At 47.7% G+C, this 20,351-nt stretch overlaps 1 protein-coding gene across 6 annotated transcripts in view; it reads left to right on the top strand.

Annotated features, from left to right (window-relative positions):
• Window positions 1-7,611: 7,611 nt before the first annotated feature.
• Window positions 7,612-20,351, top strand: part of FGFR3 (fibroblast growth factor receptor 3) — a 55,176-nt gene continuing 42,436 nt past the window's right edge. For 3 of the 6 annotated variants that reach the window (XM_059845341.1, XM_059845340.1, XM_059845339.1), the window contains exon 1: window positions 7,612-7,846. In XM_059845341.1, coding sequence (XP_059701324.1) covers window positions 7,663-7,846 — 184 coding nt within the window. In that variant the 5' untranslated portion in view covers window positions 7,612-7,662. The remainder of the gene's footprint in view (window positions 7,847-20,351) is intronic. The other 3 variants (XM_059845337.1, XM_059845335.1, XM_059845338.1) reach the window with 2 other exon arrangements.

Here is a 20,351-nt window from a genome sequence, read left to right as displayed (position 1 = left end):
TCACATAAATATATGGCAGTATCTATTGCCCATCATATTTAGTTACAGAAGAATAAGTAGATAGCAGTTTTCAATCAGTTTCACTGCAGTTTGTGGGTCTTTGGGGTGCACTGACTTCTGAATGGTCTACAAAAATTCACAAGAAAAATAAGCATATTGTCAGTAGGCTTCAATTTAGCTACATGAGGGGCTGAAGCTCTGCTGGTAAAAAATGTGAATGCCTGCAAACGAAAAAGACTGAAAATCACTGAAAACCCCTGGCTACTCTGGCTGTTTGGGTTTTTTTTTAAGGAGGACTGGAGTTATGCTGTAAAAATGCTTTCAGAAGGATCTATTTACCTTTCCCTAGTACTGAAAACATATTTGAGTGGGGTTTGCAATGAAATTGTGATCTTTGGATCTAATGATGATGCACAAATGAGAAATGGGGCTGTATGAAATGAAGGCCACATATCCTGACCTCCTGCAAGGCTCCAGCTTGGAGAAGTGAAGCCTTAAGGGACCATGGGACTCCTGCCTTGGACCCACCTGTGGCACTTCCAGCCACTGTCCATGGAGCCAGTGGAGACCTGTCTCCCCATACAGCACAGGGAAGCCTTCAAGCCCCTCCATCCTCAGAAAGCAACACTGGACGCTGATAAAAAAGGGTGGAAAACAACCCCCTCTCATCAGCTGAGCATCCCAGATCCCTCAGAGATGAGAGAGACTATCAGGAGAGAGAGACAAGCACCATTAGAAGAAATGTAAGTTCAAAAAGTCAGGTTTTGGAGGCATATTGTTCTTATCAACCATAGCTGAGATCCCTCACGTTCCTAATTCAGGTGTTTGCTAACTTCACTGGAAATCATGGGAGTTTTTCAGCCTACATGGGTAACAGAGTGTCACAGAGAGAGGAGATGCTCAGAGAGGGTGGGGAGTTTCTAGAGTCACACAGTTAATGGCAAATCTGGGGGTAAGCCTCGGGTCTCCTCCGTAAATAAAAACCTTTGACCTGTCGGTGAATCTTTTACAAGGTGCTCAAGATCAGTGGTACCTGGCACCCAAGGTTTCCAAATGCTTATTAATGATTCATCTGATCCACTGACCTGAAGCAAAATTAGCTGTGAAAAGCATGGCAAATCCATGCAGGTCTTGCAGGGCTGGTACACTTGTACCCCAGCAATTTTCTGGTCACGTTTGAAATGAGTCAGGGCTTCCTTTCAGAACAGATAGAGCCAATGTGTTAAAAGTATGTGCAAAATAACTGGGGCAAAGTGCAAAAGAGAATGGAGCCATCACCATGTTCTGGAAAAATGTATGATGAGCAATTTATTCATATAAAAGGATAATAACGAGGAGAATATTTGTCACAAGAAAAGCTCCCAGCATTGAGTTCACTTCTCTTCTAACTAGAGGATATTTGTACAGTATAGGAAGAAAGTGCTCTCATTTATTAAAAACCTTAATTTGCCCATCTCTCCCAGTACCACCAGGACAAACACCTGGCCCTGCCCATGGAACATCCCAGCTCCTCTGGAAAGGCTGTTTGAACATTGCAGGCTGCACTACAACTTAAGCAATCAATTCCCTCCCTAGGAAAGAGGCTGCTAGAGCATCGCAGTGTTCCTGGAATGTTTGGAAATACTTGTCAAAACACGACTCTGGTTTCATTGTTAGTTCTATTAACATTCAAACATTTCCCTTGTTGATTAAAGGCATTGGCTCCGTGAAATGTCTTGAAGTCAATGCCTACCTGCCTCCTATCCAATTTCTTATGCAACTGCTGCTTTCCACACCACAAATGTTTTTCCCTTAATGGTAAATGAAATTATTTATGCCACAATTACTACTCAGAGGCCTTTTGAGGCTGATGGAGGCCAAACCTCCCTGACCACAGGTTGCATTCTTCATTGTGTTTGATCTGGACATCCAGCATGCTGCGTGAGGGGAATCACATTCCTGCAAAAGCAAAAGATCCCTGAGGTAGTTATCACTTTATTGTGACAGAGTTGGACATGGTCCCACTAGCCAAGCTGCAGACCAGGAGCTGATATTTGGGAAGGCATTTTGCCTTCCTGGGCTTTGGAATGACTGAGTGTACCACAGGGATAATAACACTTAACTATTCCCTACAGGATTATCTCTGTTTGTAAAGACCCTCAATTGCTTTTCTTCTGTAGAGCTGCTGGACATGTATACTGAATACATGTCTGTTGCTTCTGATTTCAAAGGCCAGTAAAAGCTGTGGAGTCACCCAATTCTGTAGTTCATCCTGTATATTCAATATGCTGATCCACATTTGATCCACCCACCCTACCTCTGCAGCAAAATATACCCAGAGCAGAGCTTGGACCATGACCTTTGGAAAAATAAAACTACCACGGGAATTGCAAGAAGACAGCCATACAAATCAGGCTCTAGATGTGGCTGGGCTGATGTCAGACTGTGTCAGCTCTGGCTTGAGGACCATACAGTCTGTATTAAAGCAGAATTGAGCGTGACTGAATTGTCCCCATATTGGAGCTTCCTCCCAAGTAGGTCAGTCTTCCACTGAGAAAGAGCTTGCCTAAAAGTCATAGCAATAATGACTAATATTGACCACAATTCTGCTGTCCCTTACAAATGGAAGACCTGAAGTTGCATTTATTTTAGGATGTGGCTGCTTGTTCTGAAAGTTCCCATGCCACTCACTACTCATCCCTTTCCCTGCCTTGGAGTGGGACAGAACAGGGGAAAACCCCTGGAGAAAGGAGAGCCACCAGGCAGTACAGTGAGGCCAGGAGCTGGGGAAGAGTCCGATGTGTGTGAGTTCTAAAGGGTTGCAGAAAAGGGAAGTTTCTGTAACCCCTGCTGCAGGTGAGCAGTCAGGGTGGATGGGCAGCAGCAGACTGGTGCTTTGGTGCTCTCTGGCCACATCCAGGAGAGAAGGCTCCAAGGGCATCTGTTGGACTCGCAGAAGCTCACCTTGGCAGTGTGTGATTTCTCCTTGCAGGCACCAGCCTGCACAGGCTGGTAAGGGATTAAACAGGCTGTGGCTTCATTTCAAATGCCCCTCAAAGTGAGGTGCCCTGTATACCCACAAGGGCAACCCTGCTGCACACACATTTGCCTGAAATATCCTATGTGGCCATGGCATGAAGAGGTCTGGCAGGCAGCAGTGATCTCTGTCTCGTCCCCTCCAGGCTCCAGCACACTGCCTCGGTTTACTCCAAGGACAGGCAACACTCAGCCTGTGCAGGTGGTCAGTGACACCTCTGAGAGCCACTTGTGACCCTGGTGCAGTGCCCTGGCTGCACACACACAGCTGCTGTGCTGAGTCAGCATTATTTCAAGGTCTGATTTTAAATCCTTGTTTCTCACACCCTCCACAGGCTTGCTCCATTTTTTTCTCTCTTTTTTTTTTATTTTTTTATTTTTTTATTTTATTCCTTCTTTCTCCAATTGCCTGCTTTGTTTTCCAGGCAGAAAAATTATTTTACCTCTGCCAGCACCTCCCCATATGCAGCTCTTGAAGAAGAGATCCAGCGTGCCTCACCAGCTCACTTGTTCCTTCTTATTTCACCTCAAATAAAACAACTCACTCTTTGCAGAGCCCTCTATTCCTTCTCCATTCCATACTGCTCAGTGGGAAACAAATCCAGCAGGCTAAAATTTAGTTGCAACCAGCTCACAGAGGTTGCAGGCACAGAGAGATCCTTCACAAGGTGCTTGACTGCTCATAGTGTTTACCCTGACAATCATTTGGATCCTTAATCTCAGCAACAATGACTTTTGAGCTTGAAATTCAATAAACCAGCCTGGAACTGCAGTTCTAAGGGCTGGCTAGCTAATAAAAAGGGGTTTAGCTGTTCCAATGCACCTTATTGATATAAATGGGTAGTGACATGAGCTCTGGAAAATGTACCCCAGTGCTGGCATCCACTGATGCTATTTAACCCTTGAAGGCTAAGGGTGAGCAGCTTGGGATTCTACTCATGCACGCTGATACTGACCTCTGAACCAATATTTCAATTCAGTTTTATGTGAGCTTGTAGCATTCAGCTGGGCTGAAGGAACAGCCTGTTACAGCATTGAGAGGCCACAACACTCAGTCTGGCTCCCAAGTCAGCTAACAAGACCCAGTTTTGATAAGAAATATTTGGGAATATTTACTGTGTGTACCTAACCTGATACGATTCAGCAGCTTATGTGACCAAGACTCTGATCAAACTTGCCAGCATATAAAAACTTGAAATAAAGTTTCACCTACTTCAGTGCTCTGCTCCAACTCAGTATTGATTCAGGAATTGCTTTCTGCTGGCTGAGGAAGCAGCTCCTGTGAGTATCAGATATATGGGGGCACCAGACCCCAGTGTAATTTTTGCAAAATCCTTGCTTAGGCCAGCACTGGTGCCCGAGCCTTCTGGCTGCCACGGTACATCTGACAGCTCAGATGTGCAGGGGAGAGCCTTGCACAGTGCAAAGGGGGACTGCAGGACAAGGGAAGTGATGGCAGGCTCTCTGACAGCAATGTCATCAAGGCTGACATTGGCGTGAACAAAGCCTCTCTCTCTCCATGCCTCTCCAGAGGCTCAGTCCCAAGGGCTTTGGGACAAGCATCTGACAGCCTGTCCTGTCCCATCTCCTGGACAGAGAGGCAGAAGGGACTGCTTAAAGCATTCACACCTGCAGCCAATTATGCTCCAGTTTTTTTTACAGCATCCTTCATGTAACTTAATTTGAGACTATCAACAGGTTGCACTTTCATAGAGAGAGATTAACAGCCTCTCTCTAAGGCAGGGCTTTGGAGAGGCATGAAGGGAGGGAGCGAGGGGGTTTAGCCATGCAAATGCCCCCAGGGCCTGCCAGGCTCTCCAAAAACTGTCCCAGGGCAGTGGCTGAGCCCCCAGTGGGGTCTGGGCAGATGGAGGTGTGTGACAGTGACAGGCTTGGAGCCACTCACTCAAAAGAGGGCAACCACTCACCATCCCTGAGCTGCTGAAAGGGGGTTGATTTTCATCACAGACAGCTTTGGATATTAAGGGGATAAACAAATATAAAGTTCTGGGAAGGGAATTCTTATAAAGGGTAAAAGGAGAACAAACATGTTGGCAGAGAAAGTATCCCTGCATGGAGGGGGGTGCATGCTCCTAGCCTGAGGGGGAAGAAAAACTTTGGGGCTAATATATGGCTTATGGCATAACAGTGCTGAAGTAAATGCAACTGTGTTGTGCAGGCTTTACTAGCCTATGTACATGGATTTTTTTCTTTCTTTTTAATAGTAAGAAAGTGGCTGAGACACAGTCCAGAGCTGCAGTTTTTGCTGCACAGCACTACATCCTGGTCTCTCTTACAGTGGCCACCACAGTGACAAAGCAGCATCAAAAAATCTGTACTTAGTCGGGTCTGTGCTCCCAACACCACATGAGTGTTCTGCATGGTTAATAAATGGGAAATCTAAAAATATCCCACTGTAGGGAGAACTGCAAACCTTGAAGTCCTTCATACAGGACTATCTCAATACCCATTTGATTTCCTGTTGTAAAGGGCTTCCAAATGTTATAAGCTCTTGGTCTTTTTCCAAATGAAAGCCAGTTCAAAACCATTAAAGGGCTGAGCTAACCTGATCCACGGTGCAGACCTTTACATCTCCCAGCAACCTTAAAACTCTCTGGGTTCAGATCTGCCGTTTCCATCCGTTACTCCAGGAGCAGCATGAGCATGTTTACCCTCACCTGACAGAAAGGAACAATCACTGTGGCACTTTTAAAACTCAGCCACAGTGTGAAAAACCACCCTGAATTCTCACGGATGTTTTTATTTTTTCTGCAAACTTAGAAAAGCTCCTGGTCCTCCTTCGCTGCTGTCCTCTTGGAAAATTGGGGGAGTAATAGGAACAATAGTAACACTTAATAGCAATAGGAACAATAATGCTACAACAACAATCTTACCCTGATGGCTTTGCTTGAGAGCAGAGTTTGGCTCTGCTTTCGAAATTCTGTCTTCAAAGTAATGACGCCAACAACTCCTTGTGCAGTGTTATAATTATGATGCTGTTGTTTTAATTTTTAGTGATTTTCTGGCACCTCCAGCACAGCAGTTATGAGAGCAAACATCGTACAGCTTGACGTGCTGTCAAACCATCTCTGCGACGGTGAAATAAGCACATCTTATTTATATGTCTGCTTTTTCCTCCATTGTTTTCATTTAAAACCGACAGTGTCACTGGCGAGGGTCTCCGCTGACATGTAGGATTTCCTCGCTGCAGCCCCGTCTCAATCCTTCCCCACACAATGCCACAGTATTGAGATGTCAGAGTCTCTGCGCCTGATAAAGGTGTCAAGGGAGATCCCGGTTGCAGCGACAACTGCGAACGCCGAGCCCTCCACGGCGGCCAGGAGCGATCCCCGCGGATTGCCCTCGCTGCGAGACAAACCTCGGCACTGCCCGCCTTTCCTCTGACCCAGAAAAACTCCCTTGACTCTTATGCAGGTTGGGTTTTTTGGGCCCCTTCTGCGGGGCATTTTCAGCTCTGATAATATCTGGGTCTATTTTCAGCGAATGAGTTGCTGTGTCAAGTGGGATTAAAGCAGAGCTGTGACTTCGCTGTATGAGGCAGCTCAGCTCGCTGTCAGCAGTAACTGATGCATGTCACTTCAGCAACTCGGCCGTGTCGGGGGTCTCTGAGATGATCACAGTACCCCGAACCAGAACTGTGATAGTGACTGGAACACGGTAATTGTAACTGTAAATGTGACTAGATCCATTTGGTCAGACTTTATTAAAACAGCTACTCCAGCTGGCAGAGGAGAACACGCAGAGTGGCGTGGAGTCTGTCATTATTCCCATACACGTACCACAGCGATTATGGGTGGGGGGGAGTGAAGTCAGGGTGCTCGAAGCGGGCGGCTTCACTTCGGGGTACAGAGCGGCCATGCAGGGGGAATGGGTGCATGGGCAAGTCCCAGGCTGACAGAACTGCTGCATGCACAGAACTGTCCCCAACCCACGGATCCCCATTCCCGCCGCCTCTCTTCAGAAATCGCGCCTTTCCAGGGCCACGAGAAGGGGACGCGCGGGTGACGGCCGCGGGATCCACCATGGGAGCACCGCGCCAACTTTAATCTCTGTCTGTGGGAAGCGGGTGCCGCTCCACCCCGAGGGCTTGGCGGGCGCAGCCCCGGCCGCCCCCCCGCGCAGCCCCGGGGCCGGGCGCGGAGCGGAGCGGCGCGGGGCGGGCGCGGCCCCCCGCGGCGGCGGCGGCGGGGCGGGGCGGGGCGGGCGGTCCGGCCCGGCGGGCGGGGACATCGCGGCCGCCCCGCTCCGCGCCCGCTGCGCGCCGAGCAGACGCAGGAGCGCCGCGGTGGCGGGCGGGCGGCAGCGGCGGCTCCTGCGGGCGCTCGCTCCCTCCCTCCCTCCCTCCCTCGCTCGATGCGCGGTGCGCGGCCGGCCGCGGGGCTTGCGCAGGTAGGCGCTCCTCCGCCGCTCGGCGCACGGCTTTGCCCGGCCCCCTGCACTTTTTTACTGCTCCCACCACTTTTTTTCCGCCTTTTTACTATTATTTTTCCTGTTCCTCCTCCGTGTGGGCACTAGGGGCGGGGGGTTTTCTCGTCCTCCTCCCCGCGCTGAGCGCCTCTCTCCCTCTCCCGGCAGCGCGGCGGCGGAGCGGAGCGGTGAGCTACGGCAGCATGCGGCGGCCGGGGGATGTCTGAGGCGGGCGGTGCGGCGGCGGCCGCGCTGCCCCGGCGCCGCTCCGGAGGCATGCGGGCGGCCTGGGGCTCCGTCTGGTGCCTGTGCCTGGCGGCGGCCGTCGGCGGGATGCCGGCGGCGCGGCGGCAAGGCGGCGGCAAGACGGCGGCGGCGGCGAGGAGCGGCGGGCAGCCGGCAGGTAAGGGCTGCGCGGCCGCGTTCACACACGTGCTCTGTAGCGACGGCTCCGGCCCGGCCGGGTTCGGCGGTGCGAGTCCCCGTCCCTGAGCGAGCGGAGTGGGGCGGATGGATGGAGACCGCCGGAGGCGGCTGTGGAGCGGGAGTTAGGAACGCGGGGCCGGGGCGGTTCCACCTCGCCGTGGCTCGGGTTTGTCTCAGAGGCGCCCAGGAGGGACAAAGTGCTTTTAAGAGGATCCTTGTGTGCCAGGAGCCCTCTCACAGCAAGGAAGCGCATGGGGCGCCCCGTGGGTAACAGCTGGGAAGATGCTTGCGTGCGTGTGTAGCGGCGCATCTTCGGCACTCATCGGAAATGCTCTGGCTGCGTGTGTTCGGGTGGGAAAAGTAAGGAAGGGTCACTTTTTTTATCTTCATCTTGGGAGCAGAAGGGGTTGCTGTTGCTACAGCTCCGGGTAGGCACAAGCTGGGTTGCAGCTGATTAAGCGGCTGAACTGAGAAGGGAACTGCTTCTCGGGGGAGCCGGTGACGATCTCCCCTGGAGTGGCAGCACTGCAGTTGCAAGTGAAAAAAAGTTAACACGTCGGGCAAAAGCTGGGTTTTGCTTTTTCCCTTCTTCTTTCCAAGTAATATACGGCGGGTTTGAAACATCGCGTCTCTCTGATCCGCCTCAGCTGCTACCTGAGTCCCTGTTTATTTTTCAAAGCTCTTTAATGGAAGGGAGCCCCCTCGCAGCCCCCTGTCCTCCGGTTTGCATGTACCCGGCAGAAAGTTTCCATTGTTCAGGAAAGGGTTTGAAGCCTGTTTGCCAAAAAAGTGACAGGGGAATAAATGGACTTCGTGGAGACTGGGGGGTGGGGGGCATTACTTTCATACCCCTTTTGGTTAAAGCTATAAATCACACGGGGGTTGGGTTTGTTTTCAAGAAAGTCCTAATAAAACACCAGATTCTTAGTGTAACTCGTTTGGTTCATTTTTCACAGCCAAAAGAATTGATTTATGGGGCAACATCGCGGGGACTTGGTCAGAGCAGATGAGGTCGGTGTGCGGAGGGCGGCGAGCAGCCTGTGCTGGCCACAGGGCTGCAAGTGACAGAAGCGAAGTGTCCCCAGCTCTCTCTGGCTTAGCCTGAAGCGCGCGTTGGTGCTGTCACTTCAGGGACAGTCGATCCCATGGGGATGAGGAGCAACCTCGGTGGCTGCCTCAGTGGTCCCTGGGCTTCCACCCTCACCTTCAGCCCATAGCTGGGGTCGATGATGTGTTGAAGTAGTGCTAAACCCCTCCCGTGCTCTGAGATACTTTTGCAAGTTAAAGCTTTGGGACGCTGTTGGAATAGTAGCAAGTGGCATACTCGGAGGTCATACGGAGGGAAACATCCTTCCAGTGATGTCTGTGAAGTGAGTGATGGGTTGGGATTTCCAGGGCCTACCGTGGAAATCCTCGGGACAGGCTCTCTTACCTCTCAGTCAGCTTTCTCCGAAGCGAAGGTGGCACTGTCAACTCTGGCTCTGCTCCCTGGAATGGGATTCCTCCCTGAACCAGGAGGGTTCCCGTCAACCCCAACCCCTAGAAATGTCTTCAAGAGTTGCCCTATGACTGTGAGCTGTTGAAAGCTCCTGTGGATAGGGACTATGAGGGGAAAGACAGCTTTTCAGTGCCTGTGGCCATCCCACCATCATCTTCCACGTGCGTGGGGAAGCGCGGATCCAGTGCTGCTTCCCCAGCTCTGTGCCAAAGCCAGCGGCTCCGTGACCCAGAGGGCACCCGCTGCCTGTCCGACCTGGGGGGGAAAAGGTTGTGCAAAAGAAACTGTAAAGAATATAAACCTTCAGAGCCGAGTAAAAACACATTTTACTTTTTCAGTCTTTTTGAATTGAATGGTCAAAAGCAAATTCTTTCTCCTAGTCAAATGGGCCATGGGGTATTGGCTCATTACTGAGGGTTGTTGTTCGCTGGGCTTTGCATTTACAGTCTAAGGCCTTATTTTCCATAAAGGGGCTTGGAAGGATTTTTCCCCAGTGATCTAATTCTCCACACGGGGCTGTGAAGGCTATAACAGCTACTGCTTTGTGCCTATACTCAGCTACATAAAACACACATTGAAGGGAGGCATTCTCGAGGTATGTGTATGTTTGCTAATATGAATACTGGCTATTAGCGGAGGTGGAGGGGGTGCAGGTTTTAACATCTCCGCAGGGAGGTGTTCGGCTGTTGGCAGGAAGGAGGCAGATGGCGGGGCTGTTGCTGAATAGAAGCTAAACTAAAAACACCAGGGGCCTCATCTGGGCTGAGTTTCTCTTCTCTCCCGTTCTCGGGGCTGCTGTAGGAAGAACAATGTCAAATTTCCCCCCTCCCTCCTTTTTTCTTTTTTTTTTTTTATGAATGAAAGTGAGAGAGGCGAGGCAGGATTGAATGTGTATGTCATTCAGGGGCTATGACAGAGATGATTAGGGAGGTCAGTGAACTCCTTTGCAGCCTTGAGCATGCGGTCACTCTATTCAGCAGCCACAGAATAGACATCAATATAAAAAAGCCCGTCCAATTTGCATTAGTATTCAGATAAAGATATTACTTCGTACGATTTGTGAATGTCAAGTAATGCTGGCTGTTTTCTTAGAGAGCAGCTCAACTGAAACAGCAGCATTTAACTTTTAAGAAATTCTGATAACCATCCTGTCTCCTCTCCTGTAACTAGCTTGTGTGCGTGTCTGCACACGGTAGATGTGAAAAAGGCAATTTCTGGACTCTTTAGGATTTGTGTTGCACTAGTTAGTTGCTGGGGCTGTCTGAGTGCATTGAAAGAGTTGTATAGAGAGCTGCTAATGTTTGATCAGGTTTGTGCGGGAAGGGGAGGGGAGAGCTCTCCCAGTCTGTCAGGAGCAGGAACCGAAGTTTCCTTGTGCAAGGAGGGGAATTGTCACGCAGAGTTAATACTGCACAGGCATTTTTTTCCCCGGAAGAGCAAGGACCCTTTAGGGATTTTGTTTAAATTTAATGGGAGGGCGTGTACCAATTCTTGTGACTTTTTTTGTGTGGAAAGAAGTGATGATGTGCCAGCTGCAGTGTTTTTCATGCAGCTGATGGCAACTGGGCTCTTGTAGCCTTCCAGCATGAGCTCAGCGAGGCGTCCAAGGTGTAGGGTACGCCGATCTGTGTCACTTTGCTTTGTGTATCTGAGTGTTTCAAAGTTCATCCTGAAATTATAGGGGTAGTGAAGCGAGTGCCAAATGGCACTGGGTGTTCCTGGAGCTGCCCTTGGGGTTTATGCATTCAAACCCTCTGCAAAGAGTCTCTCATGTATTGATGGTGCTGCTTACTTTGTGCCCTACACCAGAAATGTTTTAGATTTAGTGGGCAGCTGTGAGTGATAGTTTTGAGATTAAAACTTGATCCATTTGTTCTCATGAGCAGTAGCAGCTAAAGCTAGTTAAGTGTTTAATATTGAGGCTAGCATATTTTGCTATATGCAATAAAATAAGAGGACACAAATAAAAGATGATGAAACACCACTTCTTTAAAAATAAATCTATTTCTTACCTTGCAAATAGTGAATTAGAAACTGAACTCTGTTCCAGTGCAGAGATGGACTCAATATATTCAATAGTCGCTGTATAACATGATCTCTCCTACACATACTGACGAGGGTCACTCCAATTAAATCTGAGGATTTTTTCTTTTAAAAAAGACTTTTTTAGCAACTGCTGAGTAGGAAACGTGATGAAAGTAGACCTGAAAATTGTGTAGCAAAGTGTTGATCTGCTAATTAAATTATGCTGTTAAACTAAGCTGCTCTGACTGGCATGTTAACTTTTACAACTCCCTCTAAAAAAATCCTCAGTGCTGTTTGGGAAGGTGAACCTGTCCTGAAGCCTGACTGAACGTGGGTTTTGAAATAAGGTGAACACCAAAGGACTCTTGATTACAACATTCCCACTGTACAGTTGGGAATTCCGTACAGTGGGACCCAGTCCGCTGGTTGGACAAAGCTGAAATTTTTCATAAAGCTGGAGGAGGGTTCTCCCCCCACACCTTATAAGGTTGAGAAACAAAATTTTTCCTTTTAAAATAGCAGTGAACTTTGATATCCACCTGAATGTTTAGAAAGCTGTTCTTTTGAATACTTACTGTGTACATCTGCTATTCACTTAGGGATCCTAAAGGATAGGGAATCAGCCTAGTTTCTGAGCAATTAATACAATTTTCAGTTTATAGAAGCCTTGGATCAAGGTGTTTCTGACAGTGATCTCTCGTTGGCATGCAGAGCTGTGACTGAAGACATTTGCTGCACCTTAATTTTAACTAAGGTTAGGGCATGGCCTGCTGGTGGCTTTTTCTGGCTGGCCATTGAAGTGTGCAGGATTCAATGCAGGAGCCTAAGCATGAGCCATTCATGGAGAAGTGGCTGTGTTGTCATCATGGTTTAGCTTTTGGCAATTTTTACTATATATAAGGTAGACCAGACCCATCAGGCTTATAACAAATTCAGATATTTATACTGAAAATAGAGTTGAAATTCCCTTTGCAGTTTTTCCCAGCTCAGCTGAACCGAATACACAGATAAACCATGAATCTGGCTATTTTTCTTATTTTTCCTGTTTGAATAGATTTTCTTGTCCCTCACGGGCTGCATCCTCGTAACTTTCCATGTGTCCTGAGAGTTTGTCTGACTCTGCATATCTGTTTCTTCCTTTTTTTCTGGCCCTTAAAAAACACTGCAGCCTTTAAATTGCCTGCTGACTCCAAGGCATTGAATAGAGTGGTTTGATGTAGCTGTTTCAGTGTTTGCCATTTCATCTCTTTTAACAGCGATTAGTGATAAACTTGATTGTACATGTACCAGACTGTATGCCAGAGAGGATGGTGCCTGCTAAAAGTTTGCCTTACATTGGATGTTTTTTCAGCAAATGGGACTCTGGTTCAGCACAGCCACTCATGGTATGTGGCAGCAGGCAGCCCTGACTGTAGGAGGAGTAAATCTGAAAGCACCTCTCTGCAAACCGTGTCTGAAGATGCATACAAAGCCAAAACACCTTAAAAAAACCTTTTTACACCCTGAATTTTTTTCCTTGGCCTCCTACATAGCTTGTCAGTTTAGCTGTTTCCCCTCTTTTGGCTGTTTATCTGGTGGTCTTGTTAGAAAACCCCCTGTTTCTCTGAGGTAAAGCTGACTCCCCCAGTGTCTCCTTTCTCCTGTGGCTCAGAGCTCAGGTTGCCAAGTGCCATGGATGTGATTTAAAGCTCTCTATGTGTGAAGAAGGTCTTTTATTCCTGCAGTGAATGCTGTATTCCTGGTGTGCTTACCCCTAAAGTATCTGCTCCTTGGCTTGAATGACCAGGAAGTTTCTGCAGTATCAAAAGCAAACAAGAACTGTGAGATACGAGCTGAGTAAAACCTTTAGCAAACTTGGTAGTTAAAATGGGAAAGGTAATCAGATGTAAACCTGCCCTATTATTCTGATAGGCTATCAGAGCTTTTGCATTCAGGTGGATAGGAACTAGCCAGGAGGTAGATAAACCAATTTTATTTTTTTTGTACAGTGACACTCAGGTTACTCAATGTAGCAAAGCTATTTGTGAAGAATAGCAGCACAGTCGAGTAAGAAAACATTTCTCCAGTAACTGCTTCAGTTTCAGATGTATTAATCTAAAAAAGGGGTGGTATTTATTGCAGAGGTGGAGTGTAGGTCTGGTGTGCTGGCCTTGCTTTCTCAAATCCAGAGAGCAAGGCAAGATAACGAGCTGGTTAAATAAAAAGGTTATATTGAAACTTGGAAGTAGATCTCTTTATCATGCAGAACTGTATGCAAAACAATTGCCATGTGCTTACATGTTTAGCATCTGTGAGATTTTGGGGCTGTGCCATTTCTGCAGGTTGTGAGGGGTTAAAAGAATTAATAACTCAAGTGAGAAGGGCTCCAAGTTTTCGGGTGAGGAAAGGAGGCAGCCCAGGGCTGCTCTCTGGGAGCAGGCTCTGCTGTGTGTGCCAAAGGCTCTTCCCTGGGAACATCACAGCACCAGGACCCCAGCACAGCCAGGGGTGTACTCTGACCTGCTGAACCACCTGCAAATGTCACACTGACACCTGGCAGTATGCTGGCTGGGATTTTCTCCCCTCATTTCCCTTTCACCCAAGGAGCCAAGCCATCAGTTAGATTCCTTGAGTATGAGGCTTTTAGGGAAAGACAGTAACAGGCAATGGTAGTGCACTGTGGCATGCCAGAAGCCTCCAGAGGTGGTGGCTTCCCAGCTGTTGCTTTTTCACAACTGATGAAAGTATTTGTGAGTTTATCTTCATTTAAAACTTTTGCCCTGGAAATTGGAGTGTTTTATAGTTGATTTCACTGAGCTCCCTTGTGCTGTTCAAAAGGAATCTCACTAAATTATTTCAGCTGATGTAGTTAAATCACTAAAGCATTGGAGACTAATGCTGGGTTATAAGGATTGGACTATTACCCAAAAGTAATGGATTTTAAGCATTTTGGAGTTGACCTGGCTCGAGTTGGGCGTAGGGGAGACAGCAAATTAGCTGGGTATTGCTTAGGGTCCAGACCTTGTGGTGGTGATGTGGTGCATGGGTGGGTGCTCACTGATGCCAGGAGGGAGGAGTGGTGTAAAATAACAGGCAAGGAGGGGAGGACTTCACTGGCAGAGGGCTCCAAGGAGGACGAGGGCATCTCTGAACCTCCTCTCACAAGAGGCAGGTGGCACCTGGCTCTGTGAAAAAGGGGTTCAGGCATGGTCCTTGTAGCAGGACCATGTCCCAGGAGCCATCTAGTCTCCTGGTAGTGCCTCTGCAGAGGGGATTTTCTGGGGGTTTCATTGTGGTGTGTGGCAGAGGAGGTCATGTGAAGCCCTGGAGCTGTTTCTGTTCCACAGGGCACTGCAGGGTAACTGGCATCACCCTGAACTGACAGCTCATCCCCTCTCGCTCACTCCCCCTGGGGAAGGTAAAATACACCTCTGTGAAGGATTTTCTTTGGAGTAAAAAGGAGCTACAGGAGATGTCTCTGGATCCAAATGATGAGGCCAGCCTTTCTCAGCCTTCTGCTTTCCCTGTCAGAAAACTGAAAAGATCCCAAGAATTAGATTTTTAATTTTATTTTGATGCTTGACAGAGCCTGTAAAGATCCTTCACAGCAAATTTGGCTCCCAGTTTGGAGGGTCATTGCTTTCTTTTGGGGTTTTGCCATTCTCTGCTTCTTGTAGTCCTGTAAAAATAATAATGAGGTCCTGATCTTGCGCCTTTTGAATCCCAGGCAAAAAAAGCCCCTATTGATTCCCAAGAGAGCAGGCTGAAGCTCTTCACAGATCGTGGTGGGAGCAGCTATTTAGCATAAGCAGGGATTGTTTGGGAAGTTCTGTAATGACCCAAACATTTTAACAAGCAGAGGAAACTCTGGCGAGTAAAAGGGCTCCCAGTTTGGGGGTGGAGGTCTCTGGAACTGGCTTTCAGTGACCTCCCGTTCCTCTCTAGGCAGCTGTAACACAGACCTTCACTTCCCATCTTTCTGTAACTCCAGCTGCCATGGGAGCCCGCGGCAGCATCACAGCCCAAGCTCAACACCAGCGGCAGTGGTGACAGCCACCACCCAGCTCCCTGTGCCTCTGTGGGGCTGAGCTGCTGTGCTGGCCACTGTCCCCTCCTGCCCCATCCTTGCTGCTGTTTCATCAGTATTACCAGCATCAGCCCCAGTGCCGTGAGCTGCAGCAGCACAGCGCACCAGGAAAATCTTAATAACCCTCTGTGGGTGAGCCTGAGCCCTGGGACCCTGCACCACCCAGGAGCCTGTGGAGGAGCATTCCTGGCACTTTCTGGGCAGACAGAGCACAAGAAAAAGTTCTCCCACAGGATTGTTCTTTTTTTTTTTTTTTTTTTTAAATATAACCCCACTTTCACGGGCGAGACTCAAGAACAAGCAATTCCCTCCCAGCAAAATACTTCAGCAGCTTGTGTGGAGACTGTAGGGCCTGAACAAACTGATGATTTCATTTTTGTTTAAAATTTTTTTAACTTCTCTCTATAGATTTCCCCCAGGAAAGCATTTTGTTTCTAGGCAGTAGCAGGATCTATGTAAGATGAGCCAAGATGTGCCTTGGGAGATGGGAGTCCCACAGCTAGAAGTGAAGAGGAGAAACCAATTGCAGTGAGAAGGTTAAGGAGTTCTGAGTGTGCCCTGACAATTAGCATGTTCAAGTGAAGATAAATCCTCAATGAGCCTTTCTTTAATTAAAAGAATGATTGGAATTAGGCATAGTATCATCTCTCCTGATCAGTATCATGAGTATCTGTAGGAATAAAGCATTTCTGAGGAGGGAGAGAAGCACCAGATTTTAATCTTCCTTTGGTAGCCAATGTGTCTGCCTTTTTCAAGGGCATATTTCTCCCTGTCTTGGAGTACCCAGGCTTGTTGACAGTAAACAACTGTCACTTGGCAGTTTATGAAAGAAGAATGTTTTAAGAAAACATGTCCAGTTTAAATAGTTATGTTAATAGGCTGGGGATTCATGCAGAACTGAGGGGATCTGGTAAATGGAGGTACATAAATTAGCTGGTATTTAGAACCATATTATCGTGGATTGGTTTGTGTTGGACAGGACCTTAAATTTCCAACCTCCAGTACTCACTATGTAAGAAAAGAGCTGAATGCAGTTGGGGAGAAAAATTAAAAATACTTTTCACTTTTACAGTCAGTGTGTTATGCATGAATTCACAGCTTTCTGTGAAAGCATAGTTTTTTTTTCCAAAGAAAATCCCGAAAGCCTCTTTCTTCCAGCGTGTGGTGGGTTAGGCCTGGGTGGCCCCTGGGTGGGATGGGCTGCAGGGCTGGGACCCCAGTGCTCCCACTGAGTGCCCCAAGTGCTGCTCCCAGCTCCACAGGCAGCATTTGGGCTTTGCAGCTGCCCTGCCCTGTCCTCAGCCTTCGCCTCGCAGGGGTGGTCGCAAGAGGAGGCTGCAAGAAAACTTTGCCTCCTGATTTGTGAATTGATTAATTACAGAAAGGAAGGGGTGGGGTGGGGAGTGGGGGGAAAGTAAGGAACAGCAGATGGTGTCCTCTCTGCATCCCTGCCCAAGGTCGCTACAAATCCATCACCCACCTTCTCTGGAGTTAAACCCTGCTGGATGTAGTGAGAGATGAGTGAGCGCAAAGCGTTTCTTCCAGCTCAGCCAAAGTCATCACTGTCAAAATATAACGAGTAGGGGCCTGGTGTCAGGCACTTGAAATCTGTAATCAAGCATAAAAAATATGTTTCAGGTTTTCCAGGCTCCTGGTTCACCCAGCTTGGGAAGAAGGCTGTAAGTGGCTAGTGGGGGATACTGCGTTAGACTTGAAGATACTGGGTAAACCCACACTCCTGCTGCCATCCTGGGATAGAATAGAAATACAGCAAATACCCTGGAGTTTAAATACAGAGTACTGTGTTACAGATATCCCAGGCTGAAAGAAAGTACCTCAGAGAGGGGCATCCTGACAGCAGCACCTTCTCTGCCCTTGTTGCAGTTAGGGCAAGAGAGCTGGAGGAGCAAATGGGAATCACCAGAGTTTTGACAAAAGGGTCACACTCAATTTTCTTTTACCCAGTGGTTCAGTTAGTATTGCCATTATTGGTTCAGTTAGTATTGCCATTATTTTAACTAGGAGGCAAAGGAAGCCCAAACATGAAGCCTCCACTGCAGAAGTGGTTTGCAATCTGCCCAGGCAAAAAAGGAAATTAACTCCTGGAAAGTGTAATGGAGTTGTGCTGGGGCTCCAGCCTGTGAATTATTTAGAGAAGGAATGAGATTTCTGCCTCATTTTGAAGTGCAGGTATGCTGGCATCTTGATTTTGAGGAGGCAGTGGTCTTCTGCATTGCCAAAGTCTTCATGAAGGGAGGCACAGAGGGGGCAGCAGGAGTTCCCCTTTGCCCTTTCCCTCTCAGTGCAGGGACAAAAAGGGGCAGGTTTGTACCCACCCCTGTGGTCTCAGTGGTGGGTCACTGCCTGAGCCTGGGTCTGCTGGCCTCATGCCCTGCAAATCCTTCCTGTGAGGAGTCATCTGCATGCTCTGAGCAAGATTGTCTTGTGGGTGGAATGTGTAAGTCCTGGCAAAAAAGGCCCTGAAACCTCCTCAGGTGCTTTCAAAACACATGTAAATGTTTGAAGCAGAGGTTTTCTCCCTCTCTGTCCCCTCCTCCCAGTGCATAGCAAATGAAGTGCAGTCTTTGCAGGAATAACTTTACCCAGTGTTTGAGCCCAGCTGTTTTGGGCATGAGACAGAGCAGGTGGAGGGGTGACACAGGATGTCTCAGGGCAGGCAGGAACAAAAGATGATCCTGGATTAGCCACCCACCCGTGGAAAGGGAGTGGAGGGGGCAGAATGCTGAGTGCAGCTCTTGCTCCATTTCTGGGTTATGCATCAAGGGAGGTTGTCCAGCTTTGTGTTTTCATGAGTAGTGCAGGGAGCATGGCAGGAGCTTTGGTGCCTGACTTTTGGTCAAACCCAGCCCTTCGGTGGCTGCTGGGCTCAGTTTTTATCATCTCTATCTTCTACCTGGCAGACAGCTCTTTGCTTCCTCCCCAGCCTTGTCTGCTGCACTGACCATCTTTGGCATCACAGCAGCACCCATCTGATTCTTAGAGGCTCATTCACACAGAGAAGAATTTATAAGTGTTTCTGGTGGGGAAAGGAAAGGAAAAGCTGGGGAAATGAGAGTCAGAAGGATGGGGAATATATCCCAAAGTGCCTGTGGAAGGTCCCTGGTTCATGCAGGTAGGACCAGCCTCTTGTAGGAAGGTGGAAATAGCCCTCTGAAGAGAGTGTGCATTTCCTTACAATACTGCTAAAAGATCTCTGCACAGGGGTGTCTACCCTGCTTCTGGAAGTTCTGGATCCTAATGTAGTGCAGGTTGTAGATGATCATTTGGGAGCCCTAAAGCTGCTTGGAGGCAGTGGGAACCAAGACACGCATGACTTCCTTGAACTCTCTCCTAATTTGTAAAGTGGAGTCCCAACCCTGCTGTAATAGATAGGGTTACAGGAGACCATTAAAAGGTCCCTCCTGGTGAACCTGGTGCCCTGGTGCTGCTGCTGGAAATGATAAACCTCTGCATTCAGGTTGGATGGTATGCCATGCCCTGCCTGTATGTGCCTATGCATGGGAGCTGGTAAGTCCTGCTAATTTAGGGATTGTTTTCCAAGTCTGTTTTCTATAACCCCGTAGACTTAGTACAAATAAAGAACTGACTAAGTTTCCTGTGAGAAGCACAGAATAAATGCTAAGTGTGGGATTTGAATGCAGAAAGGTGAAAACACAAATGTATACAGAAACAGCAAGTCAAACAAGCTGAAAAAATATTGTAAGGTTGATTTAACAGAGCAGTGAACTCAAAGCTGACTAATCCCTTCAGCAGCCTTCTTTAAAGAGGAGAAATAAAAGAATTTTTGACATTACTTTTCTTTGCCATCTCTCACAACTCTTCCTAATAATGCTGAAGGATAAGACTTGAGTTTAGCACAAGGACAAAGTGTTGCAGCTTTAGTTAGAGGTGTTTTCTAAATAACAAAATCTTTATTTGTCATTTGCAACGTTAAAGTGGATCAGACTTCCTGAAAGGAGATTACTGTTAAATTTCTCCAACTGGGGTACCTGGCACCTAAATCTCGCTTGAGTCTCTGAAATAACAAGCTTGGTTTTGAAAGATGCTGAGCCAGGTCAGGCTCTGCATTTAAATCGTTTAAGCACTCTCAAAATCTGGCTATTCATTTTGATGCATAGATATGGATTTCTGGGCTTAATCACCGACCTTTGCATTTCAAATGTTTGACCTTTGTTTTCTTTACTAAGTATGCAGACAGAGTGGCCCCCAAATTATTACTATTTTTCCCTTTTACACAGCTGAAAATGCCAGCAGAGAAGACTTGAAGTTCTGCATGCTATTACTGAGAAATAGGGATCTTTGAAAATAGCATTTTATGTTACTCAAGGGAAACTTGCAAAAAGGGGAATATTTTCTTATTTTCATTCACGTGAACATGATCCTTCATATATCTAAAGCCCACAATCAGTTGGAAAAAAACCCACCCAAACTACCTTAAACCTTTGCCCTCTCTTAATCCCTGTACAAGAGGGTTTTTTTTTAAGATGTCCTTTTCTCCCCCCTGAAATAAAGGCAATTGATAGGCTTATAAACAAATACCAAACATTAAGTCCTAATCTCCATATAGAGGAGCCTGACCCTTTTTATGGAGAGAGAGGGTAGAAGGAGGAAACGGGGCCAGGAGTTTCAGGTTTAATGCTTATTAAAGTTTTAGTGGGTGGGAAAATGCAATCAATAAATTTTGTTTAATGCCTCAAAACTGGTGTTAGTTTTCACTAGCTACACCGGAGAGTAGTTTTCATTTTGAAACTAGGACACTCGTAGTTGGAATGACAATTAATGTGGAGTGAATATGGTCCCAGTTGGAAGCCTATTTTTTGAATAGCATGAGAACTCCCCCCCACCTCCCTGCCTTGGCTCCAAAGTGGGGTC

This window comes from Haemorhous mexicanus, chromosome 4 (genome assembly GCF_027477595.1).
Source record: "Haemorhous mexicanus isolate bHaeMex1 chromosome 4, bHaeMex1.pri, whole genome shotgun sequence".
Classification (NCBI taxonomy): Eukaryota; Metazoa; Chordata; class Aves; order Passeriformes; family Fringillidae; genus Haemorhous; species Haemorhous mexicanus.
Note: the sequence above shows the minus strand (reverse complement) of the source record. Positions and strands in the feature narration are given on the sequence as shown.